Source organism: Mesoplodon mirus (genome assembly GCF_964341445.2).
Source record: "Mesoplodon mirus genome assembly, chromosome: 16".
Lineage (NCBI taxonomy): Eukaryota > Metazoa > Chordata > Mammalia > Artiodactyla > Ziphiidae > Mesoplodon > Mesoplodon mirus.
In genome coordinates, this window is record NC_138992.1 from 37,327,418 (window position 1) to 37,347,984 (window position 20,567).

Consider the following 20,567-nt stretch of genomic DNA (forward strand, 5'->3'; position numbering starts at 1 on the left):
CGCAAGCTCGAGGGGCTCCACGCTGGCCCTTCGCCCCTACTCTCCCGCCGCTCCTCCCCTACTCACTTTGGGCTTCTCCGGCAATTTCTTCCGGTTCTTCTTCTTCTGCTCCTCGCTCCTGAGATTCTTCAGCACGCCTAGGTCGTCAGCGGCCGGGCCCGGCGCGGCCGCCGCCTCCTCCCGCTTGCGGGGCGGGCTCCTCCGCTTCTTGCGGGCGCCGGCGCAAGCCGCGGCCCAGCCGTAGCCGAGCAGGAAGAGCAGAAGGAGCCCGAGCGCGCCCATGCCCACCAGGATCACCCAGCCCGGGTATCGTTTCGGCTCCAGCCCCAGGTCGAGGCCCAGCTCGGTGCGCAGAAAGCCTAGGCCGACCGAGAGCATTTCCTGCAGCCGGGCTGAGCCCTCCTCGGCCTGCTGGGCCAGCTCGTCCAGCCAGCTCCGTGTAGCCATCTTCCCTACCGTCAGGGGCACTCGCAGAATGACGCCGGGGCGCAGAGACGCCGTGGAACAGTCAAGGGAAGCAAGCAAAGGCCGGGCCGGACAGCCTCAGGCCGAGCGCATTGCGGCCGCCCCTCGCGCCGGAGCCGGGGATCGGCCGCTGCCGCCGCCAGGAGGACAGGGGGCTCCCAGTGCCCCCCGTCAGCCTCACTCCGCCGCCGCCAGGAGGAGGGGGGCGGCGGGAGGGAGTGTCTCCAGCGGCGGCCGCTAAGCGGCGTCTCCGCGCCAGGGCCAGGCCCCGCTGTCCTCCCTCGGCGGAACAATGGCGGCTCCGGCCGCGATCCACGCAGCGAGCGTAGACTAGGAGCAGGGCAGCGGGTCACGTGGGCGCCGGTGGGCGGGGCGTTGGGTGTCACGTGGGCGCGGGCGAGGCCGGGCGGGGCTGGAGCCGTTGGAGCGAGCGCTCCGCGGCTGCAGTTGGCGGTGACCCTTTCGGGCCTGGTGGCGGCGCCGAGCCTTGGGGATCGGTGACTCTGGGCGGGTGGCTGGGAGGGGTTAACCGGAGGAAGTCTTTGCGGGATGGCTGGTGGCCCGGAGCTAGGAGACGTGGCGCTTTGAATGAGTCCAGGGGAGGGGCTCTCTGCGAAGCCTGCGGGTTGGGGGTGTGGAAGAGGGCGAAGAGCGAGGAACCGGGTCACGGGGTCTGGGTCAAAATTGCCCTAGTAGCTGTCTCTTCTCCATTCTTTTTCTGGTGGTGGTGTCGGGGTGGAAGCGGCTTTTTCTCCCTGGGTCACCGGTCGGCTAGATGCTTCCAGGTGGGCTCAGCCGAGCCTGAAACCGGTCACTCTTCTTTCAGCGCATAGGTTTAGTTCACAAATTGGGTTTGTCTCTTCACGGCCAACTTACCCACATCGCGTGTCTACCATTTGCCTGCCTGGCTAGGGCGCTTTTGCGTGGTTTCTCTCCTTCGCTCTTGCTCTCGCTGCTATTAGTCGCCAGAATTCAAAAGTTGGAAAGCCCGTGGGCAGTATTCTTTTCCTACTCGTTTGTAGCTGTAATAAGAAATAATAAGAGGCATACTGGATTGTGTTTTACATGTAGAGGTAGATTCCTTGTTGCGTTTTATTTTAAGCTTTTGGGCAAGATCACAAGAGGAGTTTGCAAAAATTCTGTTATTTTTTTGCTGTGTTGACCATATCTGGGTAGCGTTAGTAAGAAATGGATTTTCAGATCTTAGTTACAAAGATGATATTCGGGGCTGCCGTAGGGTTTTCAAGTTACATTTCCCTGTAAGGAAACGGGGTGTTTTATCATTAAATGATAATTAGCATGTAAGCAAGTGTCTTAAGTGAACTAAAAACAGGCTTTCTCAAAGAATAGAAAGGGGGGTAATATTAATAAGTACCGAATCCAAAAATGTGTTTAGGAGTATTTTGACGTACTTTGCAACTGTGTTGTAATGCATGTTGTGATTAATGGGTGGAAGGGAGTTTGGTAAATAAAATAAAAATAAACTGCTACTCTTGCGAAGTTTTATTACAGACTTATAATTAAAGGTTGTGTAAATTACAAGACCAAAACTTAGAAGATGTCATTGGAACTACTTCATCTCTAAAAGGTTCCAAATTCCACTTATATTTATGAAAGTAGATTTATCATTCTACATTTATGTTTTGGTTCCAGAGACATGAAGGATGATGACTTTCCTAAGAAGTTCCACTGCTCATTCTAGGTTAACACCTGTGGATTTATGAATTAAGCTATTATACAATAATAGTAGCTGGGTTTGCCTGTTCCTTTGGCAGCCTAGCAAGTATTGATTATGTAAAATCCTATCACCTTTCTTCTTTGTTTTTCCGTGACTCTCCTTTGATCTTAAAAAGAAAATGTTTACTGTATTTTGGTAAAAACAGGTATAATCATTTTTCATATATAATTTGTAGTCATCTTTTTAAGTTTTTAAGAACAAAAATGGAGTCATACACTATTTACTGTTTTGCATTTGATGTGGTCATGAACATTCATGTCACTTGATAAAGCCCACCTGATGAAGCTCACCAGGAACATACCAGTAGCCCCACAGAGTTAGGTTTATTAACTTGCAGCAGAATGAAGTTTAGGTAAAATTTAAAGGAAGGAATGCTTTGAAAGACAAAGCAAGCTGTGTCTAAAAGAGTTAATATCAGGCCTGGCCTAAGTAGACTCAGAATCCTAATTCCTTGGACATGGCAAAGTTAAGAGAAATATAAAACGTCATTTCTGAAACCTCTTTCCTGGAGGCAACTGGGTTGAGAATGAAGACTGCTTATTCTGAGAGTCAGAGTGACCCATACAATGGAATACCACTCAGACATAAATACATGCAGCAACATAGGTGAATCTCAACATAATTACGCTGAGTGAAAGAAGGTGAAAGAAGCCAGGCAAAAAAGAGTATGTACTGTATGACTCCATTTGTATAAAACTAGAAAATGCAAACTAATCTATAGTGACAGCAAATCAGTGGTGACTTGGGGAGGGGAGTGGGACCAAGGAGCAGTGGGAGGGAGGGGTTTAAAAGGGGCACCAGGAAACTTTGGGGAGTGATGGCTATGTTATCTTTATTATTATGGTTTTATGGGTCTGTGGGTTTTATGGGTTTATGTATGTCAAAACTTACCAAATTGTATACTTTAGATATTGTAGTTTATGTCAAATATACCTCAATAAAACAGTTCACAGAAGTTTTTTGAAAAATGACCCACGTGGAACAGCTGTGTATAGGGGAGGCATGCTCCATGCTCAGCGATAGGATTTTTTAAAAATATTTATTTATTTATTTATTATTTGGTCGCACCTCACGACTTGTGGGATCTTAGTTCCCTGAAACCAGGGATTGAACCCTCGCCCTCGGCAATGAAAGTACGGAGTCTTAACCACTGGACTGCCGGGGAATTCCCACTGATAGGATTTTTAACAAAGTTTTTACCAATCTATGATTTTAAGGTTTCTCAGCACTGTATCCATTTATTTATTTATTTATTTATTTATTTATGGCTGCATTGGGTCTTCGTTGCTGCGTGCAGGCTTTCTCTAGTTGCGGCGAGTGGGGGCTACTCTTTGTTGGGGTGCATGGGCTTCTCATTGCGGTGGCTTCTCTTGTTGCGAAGCATGGGCTCTAGGCACACGGGCTTCAGTAGTTGTGGCTCACGGGCTCTAGAGCACAGGCTCAGTAGTTGTGGCACACGGGTTTAATTGCTCTGCATGTGGGATCATCCCGGACCAGGGCTTGAACCTGTGTCCCCTGCATTGGCAGTCGGATTCTTAACCACTGCACCACCAGGGAAGTCCTCAGCACTATATATTTGATGTTAATTATCAAAAAAGTTTTCTTTTTTACAGGTTTGCATAATAAATATTCACTTATTCTATGATCTGGCTGTACTGTAATTTATTTAACATACTTTTTTGTTGGATAGTTAGGTTATTTACAAGTTTTTTTTTGTTTTTTTGCCATTAAGTGCAATTCTGTCATGAATATGCTTGTAACTAAATAGCTTTGCGAATATCCATAGTAACTTTTTAAAATCAGTTTTATTTTTAAAATAATTAATTAATTTGGCTGTGCAGGTCTTAGTTGCAGCATGTGGGATCTTTCCTTGCAGTGCATGGGCTTCTCTAGTTATGGCGCTCAGACCCCAGAGCACGTGGGTTCAGTAGTTGCCCCACGGCATGGAGGATCTTAGTTCCCCAACCAGGGGTCGAACCTGCGTCCCCTGCACTGGAAGCCGGGTTCTTAACCACCAGACAGCCAGGGAAGTCCCCATGATAAGTTCTTGAGGGTAAAGCCTGGCACTGTCATTGCCTGAGGCATAGCCCACAGTATGTGATTTAATGCTTAGTTTGGAAGTTTTAAGAGACCTGAAGAAGTTCTACCTAAGGCCTCTCACTTCGTAGAAGAGAAAAAGGAAGCTTCAAAGGGTTAGGGCTCGTACCGCAGTGTCAGGGTGGCTGAGCTCATAGTAGAACCCAGTCTTCCCTGTTCTCGACCCCTTGGTTGCTCCTCTTCTTCATATACGCTGTGATCAATTCTTGGGATTAGTGTGTGTTTGTTCTCTCCGACTGCTGTAACAACATTCCATAGACTAGGTAGCTTAAACAACTGAAATTTATTTTGTCACAGTTCTAGAGGCTGGAAGTTCAAGATTGGGAGCCAGCGTGGTTGGGTTGTGGTAAGGGCTCTCTTCCTGGCTTGCAGATGGCCACTATCTTGCTGTGTCCTCACATGGTGGAGAGAGAGCCAGTGAGCTCTCTAGTGTCTCTTATAAAGACGCTAATCCTCTCACATCAGGGCCCCACCCTTACAACTTCATTTAACCTTAATTGCTTCCTTAAAGACCCTATCTGCAAATGCAGTCATGTTGGGGTTAGGGCTTCAACATATGAATTTGGGGGGGGACACAAACTTTCAGCCCATAACAACGCAGGAAGCTTCCATTCAAGTAGCTTATCTTTCAGGGCTGATGAAAGAAAAATGCTGATTTGGGTCTTTAAAATGGAGGCTATTGACGTTATGAACTCCTGGGTCACAGGATTATATACCTAGGAGGATGATTTTTTTAAAATTTATTTTATTTTTGGCTGTGTTGAGTCTTTCTTGCTGTGTGCGGGCTTTCTCTAGTTGCAGTGAGCCAGGGCTACTCTTCATTGCAGTGCACGGGCTCTAAGCACACGGGCTTCAGTAGTTGTGCGCAGGTTCAGTACTTGTGGTGCATGGGCTTAGTTGCTCCGCAGCATGTGGGATCTTCCCAGACCAGAGCTCGAACCCGTGTCTGCTGCATTGGCAGGTGGATTCTTCACTGTGCCACAGGGAAGTCCTAGGAGAAGGATTTTACAGTAAAGCAGGGAATACAGTTGAGTGTGCCAAGAATTTGGAGATATGGTCAGGAAAGGGTTACCCTCAGAATAAATTTTGTAAGAATTGGTAAATAATAAAGTTCTATGCAGATGTATCCTAAGCTGAAAGATAGTTTATGAGTGTGTTGCTGAAAGGGCCAGGATACTTCCAAGCCTCTTTAAAAGATTGGAGAATTTGCTAAGAACCTGTGTGGAACTAAAAACTGGTTGGGGCATGAGGGCAAGGGCCAGGGGAAGCAGAAAAGACGGTGAATATGGTAACAAAAATGAAAGTTGTGGTGTATCCATTCAGTGGAATGCTGTGCAGCAATGAACATGTCCAAGGACACTCATTGCGATACCATGTATGTAAAGTTTAAAAAATAGGTTTATAGATAAAGATGTAAAACCATGCATGGGAATAATGAACACCAAGTCAGAATAGTACTTATTTGTAGGGAGAGAGAGAGAGAGAGAAATGGGATTGGGGTGAAGTATACACGGGGCTACAAATGAATCTATAGTGTTTTTATCTCTTAAATTAGGTTATGGGTAAAAGAGTGCCCCTTATCTCTACTTTTTGTATGCCTGAGATACTCTGTAATTTAAGTGACAAAAATTAAATGACAGGGCTTCCCTGGTGGCACAGTGGTTGAGAGTCCGCCTGCCGATGCGGGGGACGCGGGTTCGTGCCCCGGTCTGGGAGGATCCCACATGCCGCGGAGCGGCTGGGCCTGTGAGCCATGGCCACTGAGCCTGCGCGTCCGGAGCCTGTGCTCCACAACGGGAGAGGCCACAACAGTAAGAGGCCCGCGTACCGCAAAAAAAAAAAAAAAAAAAATTAAATGACAAAAGCAATAGTTTGCACAGAAGCTAGGCAAAATAATGGAGGCTCCTCTGACTATACAATGGTGGGGTTGCTGTGATCTTATAGTGGGGAAAGGTATATTAGACCATATCAATAGATATCCCCTAAGGTCATTTAACCCCCTTTGCTCTGATTTCATGCTCAGCACACCATACCTACCTTGTAATGAGGCATCTCGTTTACTACAGGAAGAGCTGACTTAGGTAATCTGATCCTCTTCACAGTTATATTTATTAGTGTAAATCATACATTCTCAGTGGAGCAATATTGCTCCCATGTGGGTGAAGAGTATTGGTTTTGGGGGCAAAAAAACCCTTTTTTAGTGTATAAAGTACAGATATAATATGCTACATGTGCAGATTGATACAATATATATGTGGCATTAAAATTTCATAGGAAAAAATAGGCCCTTAGTGGGGTGATAACGAAAAAATGAGTGAGAAACATTGGTGCAAAGGAAGAAATTGGCACTCTGTTTTGTCAATTAGGCTCCTGTGTTTTTGGTTAATCAGTTTCCCTGTGTCATTTATTCAATCATTTCTTCACTGGACTTTTATTAAATCCCAGCTGTTTGGTTTAAATGCATGCTATCTGTCCTCAAAAATCTCAGAACCTAGTGAGAACGACAGACCCTTTCTTAAGTAGCTTTAATGCAAGAGGGCGTTGCCATAGTAAATTGATTTGAGCATGAAGATTGTACTGGGTGCTATGATGTACCTCCCAGGTCCTGCTTCAGTAATGAAGAACTTATTCCCCAGCTCTGGGAGTATTACCAGAAGACATCTCTTAGGTGTCAGTCTTTGGGGAAGATTACTGAGGAAAACTTTCTCAGCCAAGGTCATGTCTCCTTTCAGGGACAACCCACATCCAAGGACCCATCAGCCTGGGCTACACAGTCCTTGCTTTCTTGCCCCAACCTGGGTCAATTTTGAAAGACCACGCCAGCCCCAGTGTACTCCTTGAGCTCGGCTGTGGACTGTTGGTACTGTATCTCAGCCCAGTTCTCCTGCTCAGTCCCACTTCCTTCTCCTCCTTCCACTGGCATTAGTTCCAGGAGCACTTCCTTATATGCTGATCTGTCTCAAAGTCTGCTGCACAGAGAATCCAGTCTATAACAGGAATGATGAGATTTTTACAAAGTGTTTGATATAACCAACAAGGGAAAGGTTATTTCTGCATAGGGGCAATGGAACACTTCAAATACACTATGTTTAGGTTCAGTCTAGAAGGATGAGTAAGATGTTGCTAAGAAGAGAAGGAAGAGAGTGGAGAGGAATTTCCAAGCATGGGGACCAGTGAAAGTGAAGGCTTTGGGACACGAGAGAGCAACGTATATCTGGATAATGGTGAGCACTACTCTGTAGCTAGTGATGAAGTCTTAAGATTTTGGCGAGGGATTGAAGAAGAAGGAATTGTCAACAATGACTCCTAGGTTTCTCACTTCCAGCTGGTCAGATGGTGGTGCCATTCACTGAAATGGGGAATATTGGGAAAGAACTAAGTTTGGCCAGCATAGATGAGTAGCTTGGTTTTATACACATTGATTTTGAGAGTACAAATTATCCAGATAATATATGAAATAGGCAGGTATACATGGATATGGACTCCAGAGGAGAGATGAGAGTTGGAGGTACCTCTTGGTTTCCTTGCTCTGATCACACTTTCACTCCTTATCATTTGCAAGTGAGACTTCAGGTGAGACCCCAGCCCTGCTTATGCCTTGACTGCAGCCTTGAAGAGACCTTAGAGGATCCAGTTAAACTGTGCCTGGACTCCTGAGTCACAGAAACTGAGATAATGCATGTGTTTTAAGTTGCTAAGTTTGTGGTAATTTGTTACACAGCAATAGAACTAATTGCTAAGAAATTGCCCAAAAGAAATAATTGGACAAATACGCAGAAGTAGAATCACAGAGTCATTACATTGTAGTTTACAATCTCAAAACATTGGAAGCAACCTAAGGAGGTGATTGTTTGTATACATTGTGACATACACAAGGACAAGAATATTATGAAGCCATTAAAGAGTATGACATATATCTATGTATATCAATTATTCACTGACATGGAAAGCCACACTGCTAAGTGAAAAACATCAGGTTACAGAATAACAGGTTGAGTATTAGATAATTAAAATTTTAGGATATGTATATGGGTATACATGGATAGAGAGGCATCTGGAAAGATATTCATCCAAATCTTTACAGCAGTTTAGCCACATATAGGAAGTAGGATTTCGGGGTGTTTTTAAACTTTTTTTCTGTGTACTCTCCTGAATTGTTTGAATATTTTGTATGAATATATACTATCCTTTTAATCAGAAGAAGGTAAAGGTTTTGTTTTGTTTTTGTTCACTTTGTTGAAACTTTACCTGCAGGGTGACTGCAGCATTCATATAAATAGTCTCAAAAATCAAAGAAACAGCTTCTAAGGTTTCAGTTAAATTTTAAGATGTTTTTCTGAACTTGTGAAAGCTTTATTACTAAAAGGAAAACTTCTTTAGAAGGTGGTAAGTTACCTCTGCAGGACAAGAGAAAAAAAATAGTACCTCAAACCTCATTTGAGACCTAAAGTTTGTAAAAACGAGTAGCTATTCTGGTGACTGAGCAGAAGGGAAAGACACAGGTGTCCTTGCTGGGAAAGACCAAAGTGTTTAAGTAAATTAGTAACCTCAGATACTCAAGAGCTGACCAAAGAACTGATATTGTAATAGAAAAGGTAAACTTGGCAGTTAATAAGTTTATTACTCCCGTGTGGCCTTGCTTCATCTAAGAAATCCTAAATTTGATGAATTACTTGATGTGTTTTTGTTTGTTTGTTTGCTTTTATTTTTGCTCAGAATATGGTACAAGTGAATTGCAGTAGGTAAAGTATGGTTACTACTTGGACAAATTCCTTTTGTCTGTGTTGTGACCCTTATTCCTGATGAGCCATTTTGTGAATACATGTGAGAGCTTTGCTTGCTTCAGTACAAATCTACCTCCTTTACCAAAAAAGGACATTTTTGATAAACAGTGTATCTTTTTCAGATAAATAAGTTAGAACACATTTTTTTTCCTGAAAAAGTAGAAACAAAAAAACTGTAATATGGAATACCTAGTTACTTTAAAATGGTATTTCATAGCTGTGTCTAGTTTTTGGTCAAGATAATTGTCAGCTTCCTACTCTTCTGTGGGCATCAGATGAAATCTATATATGTGAAAGTGCTGGACAGATGTTAATGTAACAAGCAAGCAGTTACTTTGTATTTATGATTCCTGTTCTTAAAAGGTGTTTAGTTCCGTGGGTGGACTTTGTCTGCAATTAGAGTAAGAAAACCCCCATTAGTGCTTTAGTTATGGCCTCCTGTTCCAAACAGACTTCAATCATAGGTACAAGGATCTAAGAGAGAGATCGACAAACTTTGCCTATATTTATGCTTTAAGAAATAATGGCGTTCTCGGGCTTCCCTGGTGGCGCAGTGGTTGAGAGTCCGCCTGCCGATGCAGGGGACACGGGTTTGTGCCCCGGTCCGGGAAGATCCCACGTGCCGCGGAGCGGCTGGGCCCGTGAGCCATGGCCACTGAGCCTGCGCGTCCGGAGCCTGTGCTCCGCAACGGGAGAGGCCACAACAGTGAGAGGCCCGTGTACCGCACAAAAAAAAAAAAAGAAAGAAAGAAAGAAAGAATGGCATTCTTTATTAAAACAGTCAGGAATATTGATGAGGAGTAACATGGTTAAAGGTTTAAAACAGAAAAGATGTGTGTCTTTGGAGAATTTTGCTTCCCTGGAGCTGAGGGCTAGTATTAGAGACTAGTGCCTGTCTGGTGAGAATAAGAGTAATAGGATTTCTTAGTCAGCTTGGGCTGCTATGTAACAGAAGACCACAGACTGGATGGCTTAAACAACAGAAATTAATTTTCTCATAGATCTTGTGACTGAAAGTCTAAGATCAAGGTGCCCTCAGGGTTGGTTTCTCCTGTGTACTTGTCTGGTAGACAGCTTCCTTCTCACTGTGTGTTCACATGGCCTTTCATCTGTGTGTGTGCAGGGGGAGAGAGAAATCTTTGGTGTCTCTTCCTCTTCTTATAAGGACACTAGTCCTATTAGATTAGGGCTCCTCCCTTATGACCTCACTTAACCCCAATTACCTCTTTAAAGGCAGTATCTCCAAATGCGGTCACATTGGGGGTTAGGGCTTCAAAGTAGGAGTTTTAGAGGGGACACAATTCGGTCTATAACACAGGATAAGACCTGGGATTGTTCTGTAGAGCATGGGTCCCCCACCCCTGGGCCATGGGCTGGTCACGGTCCACGGCCTGTTAGGAACCCAACTACACAGCAGGAGGTGAGCGGCGGGCAAGTGAGCGAAGCTTCATCTGCTGCTCCCCATCGCTCATGTTACCGCCTGAACCATCATCCCTACCCTCCCTGCCCCGCCCCCCCGTGGGAAAATTGTCTTCCATGAAACCGGTCCCTAGTGCCCAAAAGGTTGGGGACCACTGGGGTAGAGTCTTTAAGGGCAAGAATACCATAAAATTGATTTGCTGGTGTCCCTGGCTAGAACATAAGCTCCATGGGGGCAGGAAGGGCACCTTACTTGTGTCCTGTGGTACCCCTAACACTTACTGCAATGCCTATTAATATTAATATTGGATCAACTGATGAATTAACAAACGTGGTGATTGGAGAGTGGGGCGGAATGGAGGTTGTTGCAGTGGTCTGCGGTGTGAGGGACCAAGTGCCTAAACCCAGTGGAACTGAAGTGAAAGTGTGACAGTGAGTAAGGAGGTGAGGTAAAGGGGAGGGAAGAATCATGGATGGCTGGCATTCTGCTTTTGCACGACATGACGATCACTGTTCCATTAGTGGAAAAAAGAGAAGTTGAGAGAAGTTAATTTATTAGCATGAATCCTCATTTTGCAATGAGATACCTCTTAAGACTTATTCATAGTTTGTAAAACTGAAAGTCCTTGTAGTTTCTTCCAGATATTCCTTACGGCTTCTTTGAACTCTGTGTGATTTCTTTCTCATCCATCAACATTTAGGGCTTCTGTTTTCTGACTTACCTCTCTCACCCAATTTTGGTAGCCCAGAAAAGAATTAGAAAGACTAGAAACACACATTTCTTCTCCTCTTCTAATAATACTACTTCTATCTTCACTGTCTTTTAGTTGTGGTAGCCATAGTAGAAACAGAAATTATGGTCTTTTTGGGCATCACAGTGAAAGAAAACGTCTGGCACTAGTACTCTTTATTTCAAAATTATTTCTCTTTTTCTGACTGCTTCCTTATTTTTATAATTCTCAAAGCTTACCTTCTCACTTAGTTCTCTAACTGAATTATTTATGAGTGTGAATTTGTGTCTCATAACAATCTACTTTCTGAAATTGCTTGTAGTTACTACAATCTCAGTTTATATCAGAAACTTTTTGAACATGTCCATTATCTCTTCTGAACAAACTATTCTTAGCTAACTTTAAAACCGAAACTGAAAAGGTTGTTAAATATAGATTTAGAGTAATTTGTTTGTATCTCCTAAGAGGATTTAGCACCAGGAAATCATTTATCTTGAATGACTGGAATGCTTTCTTCTAGTCTGTGCCCTAGTTGTTCCAACAAGAATGAAGTTCAATATTTAGGTGCACTTTCCCTAACAGACTATGTTAATGGTTCTTTGCGAGGAGACAGCACTGGGCATAACCTTGAGAATAGGGTTTGAAGATTTGAAAATGGGGTGAACTGACCTCTGAATACAATGGCAAGATAAATCCAGATAAATCCATCGAATGAAATGGACAGGAATAGTGAAAGAAAAAAAAAAGGCAACAATTTATGAATGGCATCCAAACAAAGGAGAATAATTTTACATCATAAGCTTCAAAAAGTGATGGCTAAGGAGAGTGTGAGAGGTTTGGGGGTAGCTCTTTTCTTCACACCCACTCCACAGGAGTAGTGTTGAGAGGTCTGATAATTTTTATTAATGCCTTCCAAATGGACTCAGCAGACTGAGGAAGTGAGTAGGTAACCCTGGGAAAGGTAAAGGAAAATGCCAAAAGCATAGCCAACCCTACTTACACCTTCGGGGCCTTGACAGGGGCAGGAAAGGCCTCCATGGCATCTGAACTTCCAGGTCCCTGTGGGGAGCTGGATGAATGAGAGAAATATACCCACAGCTGGGTGGGGTGGGCACTGGTACAGGATGTGTAACTGGACTTCACAGGAGAAATCAGAGGCTCCTCCTGACCCAGTGTGGGTCTCTCCTCACATGTTACCCACCATGACCTCAGGCTAGAGATAAATGGATTGAGAGCAACTCCAGTACATTAAATTATCTCCAAATGGGGCAGACTGACTGATCCTCATCAGGACAGAGCTCTCTAATGAAAAGTGAAAAGAAATGGAATGGCAAGTAAGCAAACTCATTAGAGCAGGAAAAAGAAGGAAGAAAAGAATGAAAAGCGAAGGAACAGAACATGGTATTGAAAAGACAGACTTTTTTTTTTTTTTTTTTTTTTTTGCTGTACGCGGGCCTCTCACTGTTGTGGCCCCTCCCGTTGCGGAGCACAGGCTCCGGATGCGCAGGCTCAGTGGCCATGGCTCACGGGCCCAGCCGCTCCGCTGCATGTGGGATCTTCCCAGACCAGGGCGTGAACCCACTTCCCCTGCATCGGCAGGTGGACTCTCAACCACTGCGCCACCAGGGAAGCCCAAAACAGATGTTTTAAGGGGGAGAATGGGTTTTTAAATAAGAAAAATATACCCTCTCCAAACAAACAAAAAAGATTTCTTGGGAATGCTTTAAGGTATAGAATAACTTTGTAATACTATTTTATTATTATTTTTTTTAATTTATTTTTGACTGTGTTGGGTCTTCGTTGCTGCCCGCGGGCTTTCTCTAGTTGCAGCGAGCGGGGGCTACTCTTCCTTGCGGTGTGCGGGCTTCTCATTGCAGTGGCTTCTCTTGCTGCAGAGCACGGGCTCTAGGTGTGCAGGCTTCAGTAGTTGTGGCACGCAGCCTCAGTAGTTGTGGCTCGCGGGCTCTAGAGCACAGGCTCAGTAGTTGTGGCGCATGGGCTTAGTTGCTCTGCGGCATATGGGATCTTCCGGGACCAGGGCTAGAACCCCTGTCCCCTGCATTGGCAGGCGGATTCTTAACCACTGTGCCACCAGGGATGTCCTGAGAATAACTTTATAATACTATTATTTTATAAAACTAAGTCCCCCAAATGAGGTAATAAAAAAACAGAATGAAATGAATATGGAAATTTCTGTGCTAAGGAAACTGAGACCCTACAGAGCACCATAATACAGTTAATACATAATTTAGGAAGAGCAAGGAACAGGATGGACAGTGGATGAAAATAAAATTAGTGACATGGAGGAAATGCTTGCAATAATCAGTGAATGCAGAGAAAAAAGACAAAGATTAAAATATGTAAAAGACAATATGGAGGACAGAGACCATCCAATATAGACAACAAATGCAATAGGAAAAGTAGCTAGATACTTAAGAAATAATCTTTCTCTGAAATTAACAAACTGACTCCTTAGATATGAGGGCACATTGCATGCTAGAAAAAATTGGTACAGCATCATAAACATCAAGACATACTTTGGTTAAGTTATTGACATTCAAGGATAAGAAATTTTTAGCTGTTCAGGAAGACAAAGTAAGTTGCCAATAATGAAAATTAGGCTTGCCTTAGACTTCTCAGCAATATCCAAGGGCAGAATGCAATGGTACAATATTTATAAACTTCTGAGGAAAAGAAAGTGTGACCCAGCCGAACAACTGGATATAAAGTCAGCAAGTAGGTTTTCTCAAACCTGAAAAAGCACAGGGAAAATAGTGTTTAGAATCTAGCGTGTAAGAGATATAAAACCTGAGAGTCCTCAAACAAACAAACAAACAAAAAAACCACTTGACATTGAAATTCAGCCAAAGAAATGAATGAAGAACAAGAATTTAAAATTGGGGGAACTTCCCTGGTGGTCCAGTGGCTAAGAATCCGCCTTCCAATGCAGGGGGACATGGGTTCGATCCCTTGTCAGGGAACTAAGATCCCACATGCTGCGGGGCAACTAAGCCTGTGTGCTCTAGAGACCATGCGCCACAAATAGAGAGCCCATGTGCTGCAACTACAGAGCCTGCGTGCTCTGGAGCCCCTGCACCACAACTAGAGAAAAGCCCTTGAGCCACAAGTAAGAACCCGCGTGCTGCAACTAAGACCCAACACAGCCAAATAAATAAATATTTTTTAAAAATGAATTTAAAATTGGTAAAAGAACTAGAAATGAGCACTGGATCCATTTTAAAAAAGAACAAAGGGCCTCCCTGGTGGCGCAGTGGTTGAGAGTCCGCCTGCCGATGCAGGGGATGCGGGTTCGTGCCCCGGTCTGGGAGGATCCCATATGCCGCGGAGCGGCTGGGCCCGTGAGCCATGGCCGCTGAGCCTGCGCGTCCGGAGCCTGTGCTCCGCAACGGGAGAGGCCACAACAGTGAGAGGCCCGCGTACAGCAAAAAAAAAAAAAAAAAAAAAAAAAAAAAAAAGGAACAAAGACTGAATAACTAGGAGTACCACTGTTACAGAGCACAATGTGATGGTTAATAACCTGGCAAAGTAAAATGTCTCGTAAGCATTGAAAAATGGAGTGAGGGGAAAGTGTAGGTAGGAGAAAAAACAGGAGTGTATCATCTCATTTTTCACAGCAGAGAGTCATGCTGTCTAAAATTTAACCTCGTAGTTTAAAAAGCATTTCCAAACCTTTGATGACTTTTATAATCTCTTTGCTTAACCTGAGAGCCAGCAGGACAAGCCGGCATATGTGTGCCAGAATCGCCTGCAGCTGTATTTTGGTTTTGTAAAGGATGGTTCAGCGTTTTTAAATATTTTAAAATTTGAATGTCTTTAGGTGGGGGCAAACTTACCGTCAACCCTTATTTTCCACCTTCTTATTTCACACATTTAGGGGCCTGCCTGGCCCTGCTGTTGGAGGAGTCTTAGGAGCTAAAATTTCCTGTAGTGAAGAATCATCTCTCTGAAGTTCAGTAGTTCCTAGAGTAAGATAAAATAATAATTGACCAATAGATACATTCCTCTCATTTGTTTTGTAAAACGTCTTTTTCTCTGGCATGACAAATGGTATTCTCCCTACTCTATAATGACAGAAATCTGTCTCCTGGCAAGTAGAAGCACTACTGTCCCACTTTTTTCCTTATCTGGACTGCAACCAAGCCTTTGACTCCAGTGCAATCGTGAGTGATACACAGGGAGCGATCACCGTGTAGGAACACTCCGGGGAAACTTCTTATGTGGTGTCTCACTCTATTTAAAGCCACGTGGGCTTAGCTGCTCTCACCTCCTAGCTATTTCTTTGGCTCGGTTTTAACTTTCAGCCCTTTAAATAGTGTACAGATTGAGACTGAAACAGCCAGAAGAAACAGCTGATTGGCTGTGAAGGCCCCCTTGGAAGCTTCTGGAACTGGCCTTAGAGGCTGAGTTGGTCATTCTAAGAAAAACTGTGTGGACAGCCCTAGGGTCTACTCTGAGGGCTTTTAGGAGGGGCATCTGATGGACGTTGGAAGGACTGGTACTCCAGCAGGAGACCATAGATTAGGCACTGAAAAAGAACCGCAGAATTCATAAGTTAGAGTTTCCATATACAGGTACTGTAGTAGTTCTTCAGCAATCTGCTGAAGACAAAAGACATTACCTTTGAAAAGCAAAACTAACCTTTTATTTAAATCCTGCAGTAATCAAGAGAAAGATGCCTGCCTCTCATAGAGTTTTTTTTTTTTTAATATTTATTGGAGTATAATTGCTCTACAATGGTGTGCCAGCCTCTGTCTCATAGAGTTTTGAACTTCTAAATATTTCCATATTTAGAAGATATTTCATGGGAAAGAGGGAACGCTGGACTGAATAATAGTGGCAGTGAGAATTGGTGTTGGCAGGTAGGGAGTGGGGCAGGAGGGGGTAGGTATGAGCCCCACCCCATTCTCACTGCCATTATCATACAGTCATAACGTGTGAAAAGAAGAACCAAAGGCTCATCCCATGTGCAAGGCTCCATTCTATATCAAAGGAAGAACCAAAGTTTGGTTCCTGATTGGATATGGGAACAGAGAAGGAATCAAGCCTGATCACTTGAATGACGGGTAACATTAACCATGAACACAATGTTCTCACTTGCACACTTATTGCTTTTGCAGGTAATACCATTATAGAGCATTTCCTCTGATGAGATGAATTTCCTCTGTCTTAGCAACGCTTACAATGACAGGTCTCTTAGGATAAAAGCACCATCTCTGAAAGCACCATGACAAATTACCCAGTGCACATGGACTTCTTGTGCTTAACAATTTTGTTATGGAAAAAAAGTTCATGAATTTGTGTAAAGCTGACCACACTTCACCTATTGATTAACTTAAATGTTCAGCTTTTAAAAGTTCAGCTTTTTTAAATTGCTTACAATGCTTCAGGCATATATATGGAATGATATATTTTTCAACTGTTTGGATACTGAGAAGAAATCTCAACGGAAGTGTTTCCCTCATTCTGTGTGTCATCTATGACATCCTTTCAGTTTATACCTGAGCGCTATCATGCATGGAAAGTACTATCCACATTTGCTTGTATTTAAATAATGTCCAATTTATTGTAAATTGGGAAAATTCATTTTTCTTAAGCTTCTAAATCCAATTTGTTATTTTGTTAATAAATCTTGTGAATTTTTATAAAAGTTAGGAAAAATCCCTTTCACTTGCTTTTTAAATTGATGTTCCACTAAATTCCAAATTCAACAGATTAAATTCCCCTAAATAAAACTAGTTTATTGAGCTTCCTGAGACATTTCAAATTACTATTACAAGTTTAATACCATCAAATGTATGATGCCATCAATTGTGAGATGCACCATTATTTCATGTAGTATCATGAAAGGAAAGATACTGCCAATGCTATCTTGCCACACTGATTGTAAGTCACACTCAGTTTGCAGAGAAAAAAAGTACACCTTGGAATTGATAAACTATTGTATATCTGAATATCTTGAATAGTACAAATGCAGGGCATTTCACTTGTTAGGTTTGAAACAAACAAAATATTTTTTTTAAGGATTTAAGCAACTCGTAAATCTTATAAATACATTAAATTAATATACATGCTATGACCTGAATATTTGTTGCCCCCTTCTCCCCACAATATTCATATGTTGAAATCCTAACCCCCAAGGTGATGGTATTAGAAGGTGGGCTTTTAGGAGGTGATTAGGACATGAAGGCAGAGCTCTCATGAATGGGATTAGTGCCCTTGTAAAGGGGGCCCAAGAGTCCCCTTACCCCTTCGATCTGTGAGGACTCAGCAAAAAGTTGGCCATTTACAAACCAGGAAGTAGTCTCTCACCAGACACCTAATTTGCTGGCACCTTGATCTTGGACTTCCTGACCTCCAGAACTGTGAGAAATAAATGTCTGTTGTTTATAAGCTACCCAGTCTGTGGTATTTTTGTTATAGTAGCCTGAACAGACTAAGCACAGATTTCTAAATGTAGTATATCGTACGTGTTTAAATACTGTTTATAAATGTAAACAAATTCCGTTATGGTTTCTAAAATAAGTAAAAAAAGACAGATGGAGGGACTTCCTTGGTGGCCCAGTGGTAAAGAATCCGCCTTACAGCCGAGGGGACGCGGATTCGATCCCTGGTCAGGGAACTAAGATCCCACGTGCCCCGGGGCAGCGAAGCCTGCGTGCCACAACTACTGAGCTCGTTGCATGCCTCAACTAGAGCCCGCGTGCCCTGGAGCCTGCGTGCCACAACTAGAGAAGAGAAAACCCCGCATGCCACAGCTAGATAGAAGCCCGCACACCACGACGAAGATCCCACATGCTGCAACTAAGACCTGATGTAGCCAAAAATAAATAAAATAAATAGGTAAATAATAAATAAATCTTAAAAAAAAGATGGAAAATTTCAGTAACTCATAGGGCTAATATGTCAGTTTCTGTAATATGTCGGATTCTCTTAAACATTTCAAACACCTTAAATGGCAAATACACCAAGATTTTCTTGATGTTTAAAAACTGATTCCTAAACATAACACAGAAGAATTAATAATGGTTTGGTTACTTCACATCATTCTTTTTTTTTTTTTTTTTTTTGTGGTATGCGGACCTCTCACTGTGGTGGCCTTTCTCGTTGTGGAGCACAGGCTTCCGGACGCGCAGGCTCAGTGGCCATGGCTCACGGGCCCAGCCGCTCTGCGCCATGTGGGATCTTCCCGGGCTCTCAACCACTGCGCCACCAGGGAAGCCCCACATCATTCTTCTTATTTCAGTCCCCTCATAGTATTATCAAATCAGTTATCCAGTGATCATATTTACCATCTCATTTGTGTGGGTTACTGGTTCTCAAAACACCCCAACTGGATTATAAATTAGATCCAGTGGTTCTCAAACTTTTCGGTGTCAGGACCTTTTTATACTCTTAAAATTTATTGAGAACCCCAAAGAGATTTTGTTTATGTGGTTATAACTATCAATATTCACTATCATAGAAATTAAATGTGAGAAAAAATTTTAAATGTTACTGATTCACTTAAAAATAACAGTAATAATCCATTACATGTTAATGTAAATAATACATTTTTATGGGGAAACTATTTTTTCAAAGCATAAAAAATTCTTTAAAAAATTAGAAAGGTGGCATTGTTTTACATTTTTATAAATATTTTAAATGTCTACCTTAATTAAAGAAAATTGGATTCTCATATCTGCTTCTGCAGTGATATCACAGGTCATGTAGCCTCTGGAATACTTTACTGTATGCTAGTAAGAGAATGAGAGAGACAAAGGCAAGAACTTATTAGTTTTATTATAAAGATAGTTTTGACCTTAAATCAGTTAAATAATCAGGCCAGGACTTGGGTGCTGCATACCAGGATGATTCTACCGAAGCCACAGGTTAACAGGCTGAGCTTCCTCTCACAGTAGATTTGTCTGCTGTGTCAATGGGGGTAAGTCTGTGTCTTTCATCATGTGTCCTCTAGGCATCTTTCAGTTTTCATCCCTCCTTAATTTTTTTCAACTTTTCATCAGCTGATTTAGGAAGTTGGAAATCTTTTTGCTGCATGACTAGAACTCACCGACCCCTGAACTCTCTCATCTAGATTGTAATACTCTCCTTTGCTGTCTAGTTGGACTGTTGACCATAATTCTGTAGTCAAATTATTGCTAGGGCCTAAAGTGCTATTCTCTTGCAGCTAATATCAAGCATCCAAACACCTCTACGTTGTATGAATTCAGCAGAAGCTGGATGACCATGTGTTAGAGAAGCTGTAGAAATAACTCCTTCATTAGGCAGGAACTTGGACTGGACCAGTGATCTCAAGATTCTGTGCTACTGTTCTTTCTCCTATCAACCCTGAAAAACTGCAGGCTGCTCTGAGGACCACTAGAGATCAAGCTGTCTGTTCTCTTCCCTGGTATTCAGTCTCTCCTTTTCCCTTTGTAACAGAAACTCAGTTGTGCTAGATCCTTACTGTGTCTAGTTAAAAAGAAAAAATTCCCTGGATCCTTTGCAACTAGAGGTGGCCTCATGACCGAATTCTGTCCGATGAGATGTAAGCAGAAGTGCATGGGTGAGGGCTCTGGGAAAGTGAGTATTTCCCTTATAAAAAAAGAACACACTTAGAAAATTTGTGTCTTTTTACTTCTTCCTTTCCAAAAGGTAGATGTAATACCTGGGGATGGGGTAGCCCTTGTATGGCCATGAGGAAGAAAGCCACATGCTGAAGACTGAGCAGGAAGCTAAAGGAGACGGAAGCCTTGATGATCTCCTTGAGTCAATGCATGAGGCCTGGTTTACGTCCTTTTGGACTTCTTTAAGAAGAAGAATCCTTCTTTAAGACACTGTAATTGAGTTTCTGTTACATGCAGGCTAAATGTGCTCTTATTTGTCTAATCCGTTTGCTACTCGCTAGTTGTGGCAGCTGGTGCTTTAGCCTGTCATCTCACTACTTGAGTGTTCTTGAAGAGGTTAATACCATGGTCCAGGGCAAAGAGTAGCTTCGGCATCCACCAGAAGAATCCTGGCTCTGTATCAGTAGCCACGTGACCTTGGGCAAGTTACTTAATCCCTTTGAGTCTAAGTCTTCTTAGCCATTGAAATGAGACTGAGATTTAATATCTCCTGGTTTTTGTGAGGATTAAATGAGGGAAAAAACAAAATCCCCAGCACAGTGCCTTCTGGGCCAAGGTAGGTACTCAAAAAGCGCAGGCTCTAACTCTCTCTTCCTGTTACGGTAGTAAATCAGTCCCATTCATAATATTCCAGACCTATCTCCTACTAGTTTGAAGTTGATTAACAAAAATAGAGCAGGATTTTGATATACTAATCCTTAGGCAA

General features: G+C 42.9%; 1 protein-coding gene across 2 annotated transcripts in view; it reads right to left on the reverse strand.

Annotated features, from left to right (window-relative positions):
* Positions 1–767, reverse strand: part of MTDH (metadherin) — a 55,067-nt gene extending 54,300 nt beyond the window's left edge. The window contains exon 1 of one of the 2 annotated variants that reach the window (XM_082601843.1): positions 67–767. In XM_082601843.1, the coding sequence (XP_082457969.1) occupies positions 67–447 (381 nt within the window). In that variant the 5' untranslated portion in view covers positions 448–767. The remainder of the gene's footprint in view (positions 1–66) is intronic. The other variant, XM_082601844.1, reaches the window with a different exon arrangement.
* Positions 768–20,567: the final 19,800 nt, after the last annotated feature.